Genomic DNA, 15,846 nt, shown 5'->3' with positions numbered 1-15,846 from the left:
GTTTGTTTTGGGTAGTAAGCTGTCTTAATATATTTAAGATGGTATCTGATTATAGTTTTGATTTTCATTTCATGAATGATCAGTGATGTTAGGCATCTTTTTTTGTAGTTATTGGCCATTTGTATATCTTTGGAGAAATGTTTACTCAAGTCCCTTGCTCCTTTTTTTTTTTTTAAAGCTTAATTTTTTTTTCTTTTGGGCCAGGAGGGAGGTAATTAGGTTTATTATTTATTTTTAGGAGAGGTACTGGGGATTGAACCCAGGACCTCGTGCATGGCAAGCGGGCAGTCTTCCACTTGAGCTGTACCCTCCCTTCCTTGCTAAGTTTTGAATTGGATTGTTTGGGTTTTTTGTTGATGCGTTTTAGGAGTTCTCAGTATATTGTCAATATTAATCCTTTATGAGATATATGATTTGCAGATGTTTTCTCCTGTTCTATGGATTGCCTTTTTTACTCTGTTGATATTGTCTTTTAATTCACAAAATTTTAAGTTTTTTCATCAAGTCAAATTTGTCTGCTTTTTCTTTTGTTGCTATGCCATATCTACTGTCATGAAACTTTTGCCCTGTGTTTTCTTCTAAGTGTTTTATAGTTTTAGGTCTTCCATTTAGGTCTATTTGAGTTTTTGTATGTGCTGTTAGGTAAGACTCCAACTTACTATTTTGCACATTAATGTCCAGTTTCCCCAGCACCATTTGTTGAAGAGACTGTCCTTTCTCCATTGAAAGGACTTGGCAACCTTGTTGAGAATCATTTGACCATATATGCAAAGGTTTATTTCTGGGTTCTTTATTTGGTTCCATTGGTCTATATGTATGTTTTCATGCCACCACCGCACTGTTTTGATTATTGCAGCTTTGTAGTAAGTTTTAAAATTGGAAAGTTTTTATTTTCCAGCTTTCTTGGTCTTTTGGGGGATTCTTTAGGGTATCAGGGGTCCCTTGAGGTTCCATATGAATTTTAGGATGGGGTTTTTACTTCTGCAAAAAAAAAAAAATTGGATTTTGATATTGGATTGCAAAATGTGACTGTAGATCAGTTTGGATAGTATTGTCATCTCCCAGTCCATCAGTGACCATAGGATGTTTCCATTTATTCATATTTTCTTTATTGTCAGCAGTATTTTATAATTTTCATTGTACAAGTCTTTTACTTCATTAACTTGTAAGTTAAGTTGTCAGTGTTTTATTTTTGATGCTATTATAATTGCATTTTTTTTGGTAATTTCCTTTCTGGATTGTTCATTATTAGTGTATAGAAATGCAACTGTGTTGTCTTTGTATCTTGCTATTTTGCTGAATTCATTTACTGGCTCTAAAAGTTTTTTTGTGTGTGGAATCTAGGCCTTTCTACGTATGATATCGTACCTGCAAGCAGTGGTGATTTTGCTGCTTCCTTTCCAATTTGGATGCCTTTTATTCTTACTCAGTTGGCTCTGGCTAGAACTTCAAGTACTGTGTTGAACAGAGGTAGTGAAAGTGGGCGTCCTTGCCTTGTTCCTGACTGTTGAGGAAGAACTTCCATCTTCCACCACTGAATACATTTGCTGTGGGTTTTTCATACATGGCTTCTGTTGATTAACATGTGATACATGTTATTTAAGTATGTAACATTTTTATATTTTATGTTAGTATGTAGTATTTTATATATTGTTATTTATCTATTTTTATACACATTTCTTAGTTGGATGAAGGTGTTTCTCTAATAGACCCCTCAAGAAAGGCACATGAGTACAATACTCCTCAAGTTCTTGCATGTTTAAATCTTTCTGTAGCCTCATACTTGAGAGTTTGGCTAGATAAAAAGGTCTAGGTCATTTGTTCTTTATTTGAATTCTTGACGTTGTTGTACTACCATCATTTTATTTGCTTGTTACTGTCAAGAACCTAATTTAATGTGTTTCATAAGAAATGTGAGCTTTTTTTCTGAAGTAATAGTGAGTTTTTTCCCTATAGATCAAAGTCTAATAAATTTCCTAGGTATGTCCCCAAGTTGACCCTTCTGGTAATAGTGACCTCTTCGAACATGTTGACTGACATTTTTTATTTCTGGAAAGTTGTCTATGATTATAGTTTCAAATATTAGTTTGTTTCTCTGTTCTGTTTTTCTTGAATCTTTTTCCTCTTTGAATTCCGGCTCTATCACTAGGGATTGTATAAACCTCCCCCATATCTATTTCATCAACTGTAAAACAGAAGTCATAATAGTGCTTACCTCATATGGTTTAAGTAAGTTAATGCTTGTAAAGGTATAGAACATTGTAGGAACACAGAAAGTGATGAATGCATGTTTTTTATTGCTTCTGTTGTTACCAGCACCAAAAACAGAGCTAATGCAGATAAAATAGTACTTACAACAATGTTTATTACCATGTTGCCTCCTGTAGTTTTTTTTTTTCTTCTGTGCCTTTGTAGTCAGTCCTCTCCTTAACTCATTTTACTGGCAACCACAGATCTGCTTTCTGTCTTTATATCTTTGGATGTTTCTTTTCCAGAAAACCATATTATAGAAACAGGTAGTATGGGGTGACCCTTTGTGTCTGACTTGACTTCACTTAGTATATTATTTTTGAGAGTCATCTGTGTTGTCACATGTTTTAGTAGGTGGTTACATGTTCCTGCTGATTAATTCTGTTGTATGGATGTTCTATACTTTGTTTTCTGGCTTTTGGCAATTACAAGTAAAGAGGCTATAAATATGTGCTTGCAGTTCTTCATATGGATGTACATTAGTCTTCCTCCTGCATAAATGCCTAGGCATGGGGTTGCTGCCTTTATAACAAGTACATGTTTAATTTTATAAAAAGCTGCCAAATGGTTTTCCAAAGTGATTGTCGTTTTGCATTCCCTCCACCAAAGTAGGAAGAGTTGCATTTATTTACTTTGTTGTATCACTAGCACATAGTTTGTTCATGTTTTTAAAATTTAGCCATTCTAATAGGTATATAGAAGTCTCTCGTGGTTTTAACTTGCTTTTCTTTAGTGAGTAGTTTTGATTATCTTTTTGTGTGCTTATATCCTGAAGCTACTCTTCTGTGGTGAAATGTCTGTTGAAACCTTTTGCCCGTGTTTTGGTTTGGTGGTTTGGTTTTTTATTACTGAATTATGAGTTCACTGTATATTCTGGAAGTAAGTCCTTTGTCAGATATTTTACATTCTCTCCCAGTCTGTGGCTTGTCTTTTAATTATTTTAACAATATCTAAGAAATTTTTAATTTTGATGAAGTCCAATTTATCATGTTTTTCTTTTACGAATCTTTCTTTTGGTGTGTCATCCAAGAAATCTTTGCCTACTCCAAAGTCACATTTTCTCATGTGTTTACTTCTAGAAATTTTAGAAAATTCAGATTTTGCATTAAGGTATGTTATCCATTTCACGTTGATTGTGGTCTGTGGTACAAGGAAAGGGCTGAGGTTCTCTTTTACGGGAATGTTGATGTCCCATTGTTCGAAAATCATTGTTGAAATGACTCTCCTTTCTCTGCTGAATTACTCAACTTGGCAGCCTTGTCAGAATAGGTTGCTAGACGTGTGGGTCTGTTTTGGCATTCTTCTGTTTTATTGAGATCTCTGTGTATGTCCTTAGACAGTACACCATGTTGTCTTGAAATCAGGAAGCATGGGTGATTTAACTTGTTCTCTTTTTTGGAATTACTTTGGCTCTTCTTAATCCTTTGCTTCATGTAAATTTTAGAATTGGCTTATCAACATCTACCCAAGCCAGCTGAGATTTTTATGAGAAGTACCTTAAATCTATAGACAGTTTGGGTAGAGTTGTTATCTTAATATGAAGTCTTCTGATCCATGAATGTGGTCTGTCTTTTCATTATTTAGGTCTTCATTTATTTCTCTCAGTTTCTACTTTGATTTTTCTAGATTATTAAGTTAGTCATTTGAGATCATCTCTTCTAATACAAGCACATAAAGGTATAGGTTACCCTCAAGCACTATTTTAGCTGCACTGCACAAACTTTTTTGAAAAATAATTTGCATATCATAAAATTCACCCTTTTGAAGTGTACAGTTTGGTGGCTTTTATAATTATGAATAAAGTTGTAAAATGATTACTGCCTTGGAATCTCACTTTTAAATTTTTCAATATTTTAATAAACTCCCTTCCCTATTCACACTTAAGAATAGGACCCCCCTTGTTATTTTACCACAGGTAAACCTTAGCCCTTCTTTCAAAATCAGCGTGGTTTCGGGGAGGAGAGCAGAGTGTATTTTGTCATACATGTATACTAAAATATTGCATGCAAAGCAGTCTTTCATAGTCTAATAGAAGTCAGTCTCATACATCTCTTAAGTGGTGGGTGTCACCTGTGTTTGTTTTAGTGTGCTAATAGAAGCCCATTTTAAAAGTAAAGAATTCCATGAAATAAGCTCTATAAAATACTGTTAAGTTTGAATTTCCTATCAGTACATGGAGGTAACTCTCGTAATACAGAATTGCTTGTAATGGGATTTACGTCTGTCATTTCTTTAGTACACTCACTGGATTCATCTTAAACATGACCCTTTGCTCTTGGCATAAGTATTTAGAGCTTCTGTTTCTAAAATTTTAAATTCTGTTTTCTGAAGACGCTAATATATTTTGCTTTTACAGACGAACATATTGGGAATTATTTCTTGATTAGTTTTTTAAGACAATAGAGATTTGTCAACTTTCTGAACCTTCACTTACTGCAAATTGTCTTTCCAGTTCAGAATAATTGAGAGTTTTACTGATATATCATTAGGTCTTCTAGAAATTATTTTAAGAATATAAATTTATTGACAATATTGATCGTGGTATCTGAAAATTTCTAGATGATTATAAATTTTCAAAAATGGATACTCAGAATTATATATGAGTTATAGATGATCACATTCAAATGAAGAAAAGCTGCAGATTAAAGCGTTATGTCTAAGTAAACCAGTTATATAAAAATGTCGATTAACTGAACACATTGATTCTTAAAAATCTCAACTTGTTGATATTAATCATTTTAAGATAGAAAATACAACAAATGGAAAAATATAATGTGTTCCTTTTGAGATGATTCGTTTTACTAAAGACTACACAACTACAAAAAAAGAGCTGTTCCTAAAATGCCTGGGTACTCTTCAGGGTTATAAATGTGTGTATTAAGTGGATTCAAAAATCTGTGTAACCTCAGAACTTTTTTTTTAAATAATCTTCACTTTTTGTAATACAAGTTTACTAAACATTTACCATTTTTTCATTCAGCAAGAACATTTATAAACATTTTTATTATATCAGATGCTTGTTTGTTTTTTAGGTAAAATCTGTAAAAACTGGGTCAGTGTTTTGGACGATGTGCTGCTGCTTGTCATATTTCTATATGGTAAGATTTCCTATTTGAAGCCCCCTGAGGTCTAACAGGTGTGTGGCAGCTGGACCGACTCCTGCTCCCCGTCATTCCCTTCTCAGCCTGGGCTGCTTCTCCACTCCCTTTCTCCTGCCGTCTTCACCAGCTTAACTTTTGTGAAACGTATTCTTTAATTACTGCCCCTCCCTTTCCTTGTATGGACTTTGCTTTAGTGGGGAGGGCTATACTCAACCCCTCAAATAGAATATTTGCAGCAAGTGAAACAAAAAATTTTCAAATGACAGCTCTTCCCAAATAATGGTCACGTTCTCTAGGTTAACCTGTAAACAACTTACGTAATTTTTAAACAGATTACTTAAGATCGGGGTCCAGTGTTACCTCTTGAATCTCCTGCATTTCTTTTCCACAGCACAGCCTTTTTAGTAGTCTTGTGCTGAAAATTAATGATAAGCTTAGGTAACTGTGTTTTGCTTTTTAAACAGACATCATGGGATTTGTGCATCCAGATGATCCGTGCCCCTTTTAAAGCAGTTGAAGGTTAGGGCACATGCTGTGCAGTTGTACGCAGTAACAGCAAACCCTTCTCTTTCAAGTTTAGACCTAAATTTTGGGAAGAACCAGAAGTCCTCCAGTTAGGCCTGAAGTTCAGAGTAATGTTTTTGGTGAAAAATAGCATGTTACTGAAGCAGTAAAACTGATGTTCTTACGTGAATTGTAAACTGAAGACACTTTCTTATAAGTGGTTCTGAGATATTTTAGACAGGGGCAGCATTGTTAGAATACGTGTGTTAGCACACAGTCTCCTAAGGTGACTGTTGGCACACATGGTTCTTTAAAGCTTTTAGTTATTAGAGCACATGGAAGAACTTTGGTCTTGACAGACCTTTTGTGTATTACTGAGTGTACTTAAAAAGTAATAAATTCTATTGGTAAATTCTATTGGTTTGGAATAAACATAATCTTTAGAGTCTTTATTGACTCAGACTAGAACATACCTGATTTTCTGATAATAGAATTACAACTTTGTGATACAGGCTAAACGTTAAAGTGGGATCTTGATTTGTAATCCATTGGTAGGAAGTAATTTATACCTTAAATAACACCTTTTATTTTGAGGCTCTCGAGGCATATCCAGATCATCTGAGTATTCCTTTTAGTGGAGTTGACGGATGCTAATATCCATTGTTCTTATTCTCAGTGAAGTTTCTTGCAATGTGTTTATCATCAAAAATGGGGGGAGTAAAAGCTTTTTTTTCTTTTAAAAATTTGTGATGTATATTCTTAAAGTGTGTATCTCCATGACAGTCTTTTCATTGCCAATTCACAAATTATAATGTTCTCAATGTTCTTGATAAGTTTAATTTGACCATTTCTCCAGTGAATGTAGAAAAGCATATAGGATTTATGGGATTGTATTAATTTTAATTATCAATAAAAATAAGGGAATAGGTTATTTGCAGGTTATATAAATCCATTTTTAGGTATCTCTCAGAATTGCACAAAATAATCCTAGTGTTTATATTTGTTTATTATGTTTAGATTAACATGAAAAAAACTTAACCTATTTTAAAAAGCAAATATGTAAATGATTTAACTTAGAATTTCTTTACTCATAGGTCTCCGCTTGGGGTGGTTATGTGTTTATTATCAACCTTATTCCACTACATGTATTTGTGTTGTTACTAATGCAGAGATACAGCAAGAGAGTCTATATAGGTAAGTGGTTTGATTTTGATATTTGTCAGCTTCTAAGAGGTGTTTCATATACGTTCTTTTCATTGAACAGACGTTTCTGTTTTGGCCAGTACTACCCTTGAGGAGGTGAAAATAATTTTACATTTATTTTGCATTTTGTATTAATAAGAAGGGTCAGGCGTTTTTACCTAAGTTGTTAGCAACTTTCCTTTGACGAGTTTTTTTTGTTTCATTTGTAGAAATTAGTGTAGATTTGTCAACCATTTTTTCTTTAAATTTAGGGGAATGGACATTCACATATACGCGTTATTCAGATTCATCTTAATGTCAGAGATGGAGCATTCTTTATGGTTTAATAAACTTTTGAAAGTTCTTTCTGTATAATATACAACAGATTGTCTTTACTCCATTTGGGCTAGTATAATAAAACCCCACAGACTGAGTAGTTTATAAACGACAGAAATGTATTTTCTCACAGTTTTGGAGGCTAGAAAGTCCAAGATCAAGGCACCAGAATGGTCACATTCTTATGTGGGCACCTTTCCTGGTTCATAGCTGGTACCTTCTTTATCCCCACATGGTGGAAGGGATGAGCAAGCTCTCTGGGGCCTGTTTTAAAAGGATGCTGATGCCTGAAGCCCTCGTTACCTCATCGCCGCCCGAAGGCCTCCTCCTAATACCATTTCCTAGGGCATTAGGTTTTCTACAGTATGAATTTGAGGGAGATGCAGACGTTCAGATCACAGCATAGACTGAGTCTTCTCTCTGCAAAATTTTAATTTGCTCTACAAGTTTTAAAACACATCTTTTGAGTAAGATGCTTAACAATAGGTGGTGTCTCAAATGTTAGAGCTCATTTTCCATGCTAGAGACGGAGCTTTTATAGGTTCAATTAATCAGAGAGAAGTTGTGATCTGAAATCAGTATTTTAGTAAAGTAATACAATTCCATTATAATAATGTTGTTGGAAAGCAGTAACAGAAAGACACGAAGCTTATTTACTTGATTAAAAAACAGTAGTTTGGCAGTTCCTCAAAAACTTGAATCATAGAGTTACCACATGACCTACAATTAGACTCCTAGTTACGTACTCTAGAGAATCGAAAATGTATATTTACACAAAAACTTACGTTAACAGCTGCATTCACTATTCATAATAGCCAGAAAGTGAAGACAGCCCGATGTCCATCAGCTGACGAGTGGATGAAGTGTGGTATGTGCACACAGTGGAGCATTATTCAGCAATAAAAAGGAAGGAAGTTCTGATGCATACTGTATCGTGAGCCTTGAAAACATTATGCCAGACATAGAAGGACATATGTTGTAGGATTCTTTCTGTATGAAATATCCAGAGCAGGCAAATCCATAAAGGCAGCAAGCAGATAGGAGACAAAAGGCAGATTTAATGATCGCCAGGGGTTTGGGGAGTAGAGGGACTGTTAATGAGTGTAGGGTTCCTTTTGGGGGTGAGGAAATGTTCTGGAATTAGAGGTGATAGTGCTATCCACAACTTTGTGAATTTAATAAAAATAAATAAATTCAGTGGTGCATTTTAAAAGGGCAGATGTTTTCAGTGTTGATTATATCAATTAAAACCAAAAATTTGTAGTATATAAATTACACTTATAGCCATTTCAGCATACTTTATAACAATCACCACTGAAATAGCACGTATGTATACATCAAGTTCATATACACCACAAACTCTCCTAACTTCTTGTATTTTAACTCATTTAATCTTCATAATCACACTGTGAGGATAGATAGTGTTACTACCCTCATGTTAGGGATGAGGAAACAAGAGAAGACATAATCTGCTCAAGATCGTGTAGCTAATAATAGAGCTGATGCCTGAACTTAGATGTTTTGGCTCCATAGCCCATGATGCAAAAAGTTACTGTAACTTGTATGCCTGCCACATAAACAGATCCCTTACTGTTGAAATACAGCAGCCTCTTTAACCTGAAAACACTGTAAATAATCATTGGGATCCAGAAAAGAAGATGACAGATTAAACAGTAGCTCTTGGCTTTTTGTTTTGAAACTGTTACAAGGGGAAAAAAAATTTTAAGTTAATTGATTATGGGGAGGAACTAAGAGTTTCTTTGTTTAATTTTAAAAATTTGGGGTCCGGAAGATGTTAGGGAGAAGATTGAAGGATAGACTTTTGTGAAATGCCCCTGAATCAGGCAGAAGAAGAACTAAAGGAGAGTCACAAGTGACTGGATAAATCCACTGTTAAAGAGGTCAAATGGGAGTATTTTCTTCCTAAAATTTAAAACATGAACAGTGACCAGCTCCTTGAGTGTTAGCACTAAGATCTAGGAAGTTGACCATAGAGGGAAGACTTGCAGTTGGTGAGTAGATCTGTCTCGTCACTTTAGAAAAGCGTACAGTTAATACTACTTTGGTTGGCTTTTGAGAAAATAAGAACTATTAGACCTTTTCAGAGAGTAGAAAAATAAAACGGGTTAGGGATGCTGTGGATGTGTATGCAGGCAGATCAGTAAATATCCTATATAATTTTGTAGTGTACAGATTGTCCACCCCACCCTCCTTGTTTCTGTTTAGTTACCAAGGAGCACCATCTAATACTTTTAAATTATATTTCTCTGTTGTTTCTTTCTGCGATACTATCCTTGATTTCATTTTAGGTATCAGTATGAAATATGTTTGCTATTTTTAAAAGTTGCAATTAAGTGTCTCTCCACTCAAGTGTTTTGAAAAGTCACTTCTTGCTGCTTTTACAAATAGAGCTTATAAAATTCTCTGCATAGTTTATGATGAGCAAAATTCCCTACGTAGTTTATAATGAGCAGCGTCCTTGAAGAATAAAAATTCTTTTTCTCATTATGCATATCTGTTAAGTTAGTCATTCTATTTTCTCTCTACTGGTCAAGAAGAATCCTTGAGGTTTTTCTTTGTTTGTTTTGGGGGAGGGGGTTATAAGCTTTAATTCATGTAAGTTTCTTACTATTTTTCACCCTGCTTACTTACCAAGGTTCACAGTAATCAAATGGTAACGTATCTTTATTAATCAAAGGCTTCAACAGTCTTACATGCCTTTAATCATATTTATTAATAATAAAGCAAAATTGAATTTAAAGTATTTTCTTACTATGCTGAGTACTATTTTGGCTGAGAGAGAAAGGGGTTGGCAAAGGAATATGAACCGGGAGATAAAGCAAACAGCAGCTTAGAAATCCTAAAGTGGATCACAGTTAACGGAAATATGATACTCACACAACTTTTTCTAACCTTATGTAAGTAGAAGGAAGTACAGCAGTCATTGAAAAGCACGAAGGGTCCCGTCAGCATAAATTATGATACTTTGTCAGGAACAGAGAAGGTACTTAAAGGTTAGCTTGGGGAACAGCAGAAGCTCCTTGAAAACAAAATTTCTATGGAACTCAAATCAGACGTTTTATTTTATAGAACAGTTGATCTGTGCACCTTAAGTCAATGACAGTGGTTTATTTCTTCTCTGTATCAGTCTGGTCCCACCCCTTACCCTTGGTGGAGGGAAAATAAGTAAGAGTGAGACGTTTAGGTTCCACTCCTGGAGAGTACTCAGACAATAATCAAACAGAACAACAGACCTTGTGTATGACTTCCTAATGGTAATTTTTGGGGAATTCTGTCACATGGGAAGTGAGAGGTGCAGTAGTGAGTGCCAGTAACTGTACTTCCACAGGATGGCAGTGTGGTAACGTTTTCATGATGTAATAAGTGATTTACAACATTGTTGGTGTTGTCCACTTTCTCAGAGCTCACTACTTTGGTGGAAAGCTTTCTTCTTCTGGTTTAAAAGGTAGGAAAAGTCAGTTAATGTGGATGGGTAGAAGGTTGTAAGAGATGTGGGAGTAGTTTGGTCAAGTTTCATCGAGCGTTCGTAGGAAGAATTGGTGGAGAATGAGTGATACGTGTTCGTGTTGTTGAGGTCTCCTGGGAACGTGAGGGACTGTGCAGGTGGTGCCGACCGCCCCCTCGGTGCTCTCGTCAGCAAGGGGAACTCTCTCCCTCTGACTTCCCATGGAGCAGGGCTTTTCCACCAGTGTCACAGGTACTTGCTTCCTTGTATTGTGGTTATGTGTGTACATCTCTGGTTTTCTCAATTAGGTATCCAACTCTTAGAGGACAGGACTGATCTTAATAAGATTTTATATTTTTAGCATGTCTTGACCATAATAGACAAAAAACTTAATATTTGAATGAATTAATTAAAGAGATGCTATGGTACAGAGACTGGAGAAAAACATGTTTCCACTTTGCAGTGGAGATTGTGTTTATTTTTAAGAACTGAGAGTTACTTCACTATTTCTTAATGCTCAAGCATATCTACCTCTTTTCTGTGTTTTAAAGCATGGGTTTGTAAATGGGACTTAAGTTGAGGTATGGAGATGTGTATCTAATGTTACAGGCTCAGGGAGAAGGGCAGTATTAAGCAAGATGGATCTGTGATATTTTACGTTTTGTATTACTTGGCAGGCGATCCTGAATGTAATAGTGTTAAAAAACAAAATTCAGCGGTGTAAACTTTTAAATGTCTAATTGGCTTTATTAACGATTCATGAATTGGGGGGGGCATCGCATCTAGCAAGTAGAAAGGAGCCCAGAGGGCTGGACAAGGGGAGAGGCTCTTAAAGGCGAGACAAGGAGTTCTTAAATAGAATTTCAGACTTAGGTTACCTACCTGTTGGGGGTGGAGAGGATCTGTGTGGCAGATTACCGTGTCTTTCTTGGGGTGGGGATAGAAAGAATTAGCTCATTGGTGCTGGCCAAAAAATTCCACACAGACGGGTTAGGACTACATTCCAGGGTTGGGGGGGGGTTAGCTGCAGTTCGGGTTAGGCATTAAGTCCTGATTTTAGCACCAAGTGACTCTGTTTTGAGCCTGTCATTTCTTTTTACCTGTGTAAAGGTTCATCTGTGTGTAGAGAGTACCGTGAGAGAAGAGCTACTATCCCTCGTGTAAACATCTCAGTATCAGCGATCAAAACAGGGGAGGTGCGAATCTAGTCCTCTTAAGAGAAAAGAGTTATCTTTGGATTATTGCGTATGTCACATTTATCAGCTTTCATGTCATTGGTCCATATTAGTAGGTATAAATGAGGTTTATTTGGATAGAGGAATATTCTTAGGTAAAATATTGTTGAGAACTTGTCTGTTTGTTCAGCTATGTTTGACAGTAACCTGTATTTACAAAGTAATGTTTAAAAATCAAAGTCCCACCTGACCTTTTTTGTGTCTCCTGAGATTGAATTTCTTTTTCTTAAACTCATTTCCATCACTCTTTATATTAACTTGAACTTTTGCACATCTACTTATGTATAAAGTGTTTTCTTCTTTACTAATGACCATAAATGTCTCAGCAAAATTGCATAAAACTACTGAAATGAGAATATTCTTCTTCAAGAATAATCTTCTCATTTTGAATATGCCTGGAAATGAACTTGAGCAAATTCCTGAGAGGGAAGCTTCATTGAGCTTCCGAGCAAGTGATGGAATATGATGTGGGTACCCACCATGTATGTGTGTTTGTCCACACTGCCTCCACGTGATTATTTCTGGAAAATATGACTTAATGGGAAGTAAACAGGCTAGAAACTTTCACTCTTTCCTGGTTTTGTTTTTGTTTTTTTAAATAATGTATTATCTTTACAATTAAGAACAAACCATGGAGACAGATGCAGATTTGTTTGCCTCGCACTGGAATAGAGGGAATGGGGACAACTGCTTAATGAGTGAGTGTTGGGTTTTCTTTGGGGGTGATGAAGATGTTTGAGGACTCCAGTCCTCAGTCCTCCAGAGAGGCAGTGGCTGCACAGCGCTGTGAATGTACCAACTGCCCTGCCCTTAAATTGTTTACTTTAAAATGATTGTATGTGACTTTGACCTCAGGTTTTTAAAAGAGACTTCACTTATTTGTTCAACGTGTGCCATTTTTCACCTCTAATCCAAATTCTGTGGCAGTGTTTCAACAGTCAGTGTTCATTTGTGTTTATAGGAAAGAAATCCAGCCTCAGAGGTGACTGGAGTGTTTGGACGTAACTAGGCTTAACTATAATTAAAATACGTAAATGACATAAGGCTTTCTCAGGCTTGGCCGTTCTAATTGTGCCTTTGTGTGTTCAGTATTTGTCTGGGGTTTAATTTCTCGGCTCTAGGTGTCTAAAAGGCCTGTTGATTGTGGAATCTTAGCTTGTTGTCATTGGAGGGGGCTCTACAAATCTCGTACAAATCCCTCATTCCGTAGTGAGGAAACCAACTTTGTTGTTAAGTAGTGGTTTGAGATCATGTAATGACCTTGTTACCATTTTTTCTCTAATTCTGCCCCTGCAAGTCTTTGAGCGCCTATAAACGCTGGTTTGTAAAAGAAATGTGTTGATATTAGAAAACCCATTAAAGAAATCGGTTGACAGTTCAAATATATGTGACATAGAATTCTTACTTACATTTACTTAACTTTTTACTGTATTTGTATTCAAGTATCTCATTGAGGGTAATTCTATACCAACATTAATATGCCTGGAAAGTCCGTCATTGGATGGGTTACTTCTCCAGCCTTCTCTCAGCAACCAGGTCTCTGTTAGCTTGAGGTCATCAGAAACTTTATTCACATATGTTGGTCCTTCCTGTTAAATTTACTTGTGCTTCTTACTGTTTTCTAATACGGAGGTCATCTCTCATCAGACAGCCTGGAAGGCGACTTAACAGTTGAATCATTAGCCCATAATTTACCTTCTGTAGATGGGCTTCTTTTAAAAGCAAATAAGCACTCTTCCTCAGCAGAGCCGGGTGAAGCTGCACCGTGTGTCACACACGGGTGCGTTGCGGTGACAGTGTTCATGCAGTCTTTTTCCTCATAGAGCATTTCATGTGTCAACAGCTAAGTAATGACTGTGCTTCACACAGTCATGTGAATAAGCTTTATAAATGGGATGGTTTTCACATTAACTTATTTCAGATGAGATTTAACTTCATTTCAAAATGATTTTTGTTTACAGTGATTCCACGTAGTTTCTCCATAATCAACTTGTCTGTTAGTGATCTGTGAACACCTAAATGCAAAAACAAACCTGTTATACAAATTGTAACCCCTCCCCAATTTGCCTGTACATTTAGGTTGATGTGAGTCAAGAATACTGTAGTATATTCAATGCCAAGAGCAAGCGAATTTTCTTTATTAGACCCCAGTAAATTCAGTGACTGACCTGTTCTATGGCTTGACTTCTGTGTACTTTGTTCTTTAATCACAGAAAACTTAGTGGACGGACATAAGGTTTTTTTTCCTAACTGGTTAAGCACTGTACAGAAAGTGTTAGGAGACTGAAAGGGGTGTGACGACTTGAGAGCTTTTGAGACGATAGCAGCCATTACATGTGATGATAAGTATTCATTGGGTCATGCAGGCTTTGGATTAATGCCAATAGGAATGGTGTTTACTTATTGGATTTATATATTTATTACATGGCTTCCTGGGTCACATCAATAATTATGAATGACAGACTGAAAAAAAAAACCTGATTCCGTTTTGGGGAGAGGAAAACAACACCCGTCTCCTAAGCTGCTCTGGATATTTTGTTAAAAAAAAAAAGTAGTGAAAGTGGCAGAAAGAATTTCATGGCTTATAATGTATGATTAACCATCAAATATGTTTCAAATAGATTCTATTCTTAAAATAAGTTTAGCTAAAACATTGCTAAAAGCACATGCTGTGTGTATATTTATGTTTGGAGTACTTAATGGTGGTAGTAAATTGCCCTTGTTTCCTGTTTTGTCTCTGTAGCATATAGCACTTTCTATATTGTGGGCTTAATATTATCCATGCAGATACCCTTTGTGGGATTCCAGCCGATCAGAACAAGTGAACACATGGCAGCTGCAGGTATGAAACATACTTATTTTCTTGCTTCTAAAGAATGTATGGATGTATGACTGGCCAGCCTTCAAGTAAATGAAGGGTTCTTTGGGGGTTTTGTTGTTGTTAATTTTCACACTGGTTCTAAACATCACCACTATAAAATATGACTATCATGGAGTTTATTGAGACTTTCTGATACTGTGTTCCTAAAAGTGCCTGTCTTCCCAGCCACTGCTGTTGTGAAAAGGCAAAACACTCCTTTTTGCAAACACTAAAAAACATTTGCTTTGTATAACCAAATATTAAATAGTGTATCTGTACACTGAGTTCTCATGTCACCAGATTTAGATGGAGCATTTCATTTTTATGTTCCTTACATCTCACTAAAATATTGTGTCTGTAGCTACTAACTGGAATTAATGGCTTTTATATTGATTATAAAGTCATGTAATTCCTCTCCCTAAAGCAGAGAACTTTGCCATTATTAATCTGGGTCCAAATAACAAGATATAAAGGGAGATATGCAAATAAAACTTTATCAGAGATTCTCCACACAAGGCCCGTGACATATAGGAAATCCATGGGTGGTTATTTTGTTGGTAACATTTTATAAAAATCGGTATATTTAACTTTGATATTCTGTAGCCTTTATCACCACATTCTCAGTGAAAATCTTGAACCATCACCCTCCCCCCAAAAAGTTAAGAACCTACACCATATAGCAATTTAAAATCTGTGAAATAGTTTTACTTACATATTTAATTTGACTTTTATAAAATTAGCAAGTAGTAATCTGAGAGAGAAATGTATACTCAGTTTTTAGTATATAATTGTGTATAACAGTGTCTTTGTAGATTTACAGTCACCGGAGTCTTTATGCATATCTGTTACTACATTTCCCAAATTCTAAATCTTTGATAATACTTATTTAACCACTCTAAAATGAACTTTTAA

At 35.7% G+C, this 15,846-nt stretch overlaps 1 protein-coding gene across 1 annotated transcript in view; it reads left to right on the top strand.

Annotated features, from left to right (window-relative positions):
• The window catches only part of STT3B (STT3 oligosaccharyltransferase complex catalytic subunit B), an 82,770-nt gene that overhangs the window by 48,972 nt on the left and 17,952 nt on the right, over nucleotides 1–15,846 (top strand). The window contains exons 4-6 of the mRNA XM_032459363.1: nucleotides 5,283–5,348; nucleotides 6,950–7,049; nucleotides 14,818–14,916. Of these exons, the coding sequence (XP_032315254.1) occupies nucleotides 5,283–5,348; nucleotides 6,950–7,049; nucleotides 14,818–14,916 (265 nt within the window). The remainder of the gene's footprint in view (nucleotides 1–5,282; nucleotides 5,349–6,949; nucleotides 7,050–14,817; nucleotides 14,917–15,846) is intronic.

This window comes from Camelus ferus, chromosome 17, assembly GCF_009834535.1.
Source record: "Camelus ferus isolate YT-003-E chromosome 17, BCGSAC_Cfer_1.0, whole genome shotgun sequence".
NCBI lineage: Eukaryota > Metazoa > Chordata > Mammalia > Artiodactyla > Camelidae > Camelus > Camelus ferus.
The sequence above is the reverse complement of the archived record's forward strand: the minus strand, read 5'-3'. Positions and strand labels throughout refer to the sequence as shown.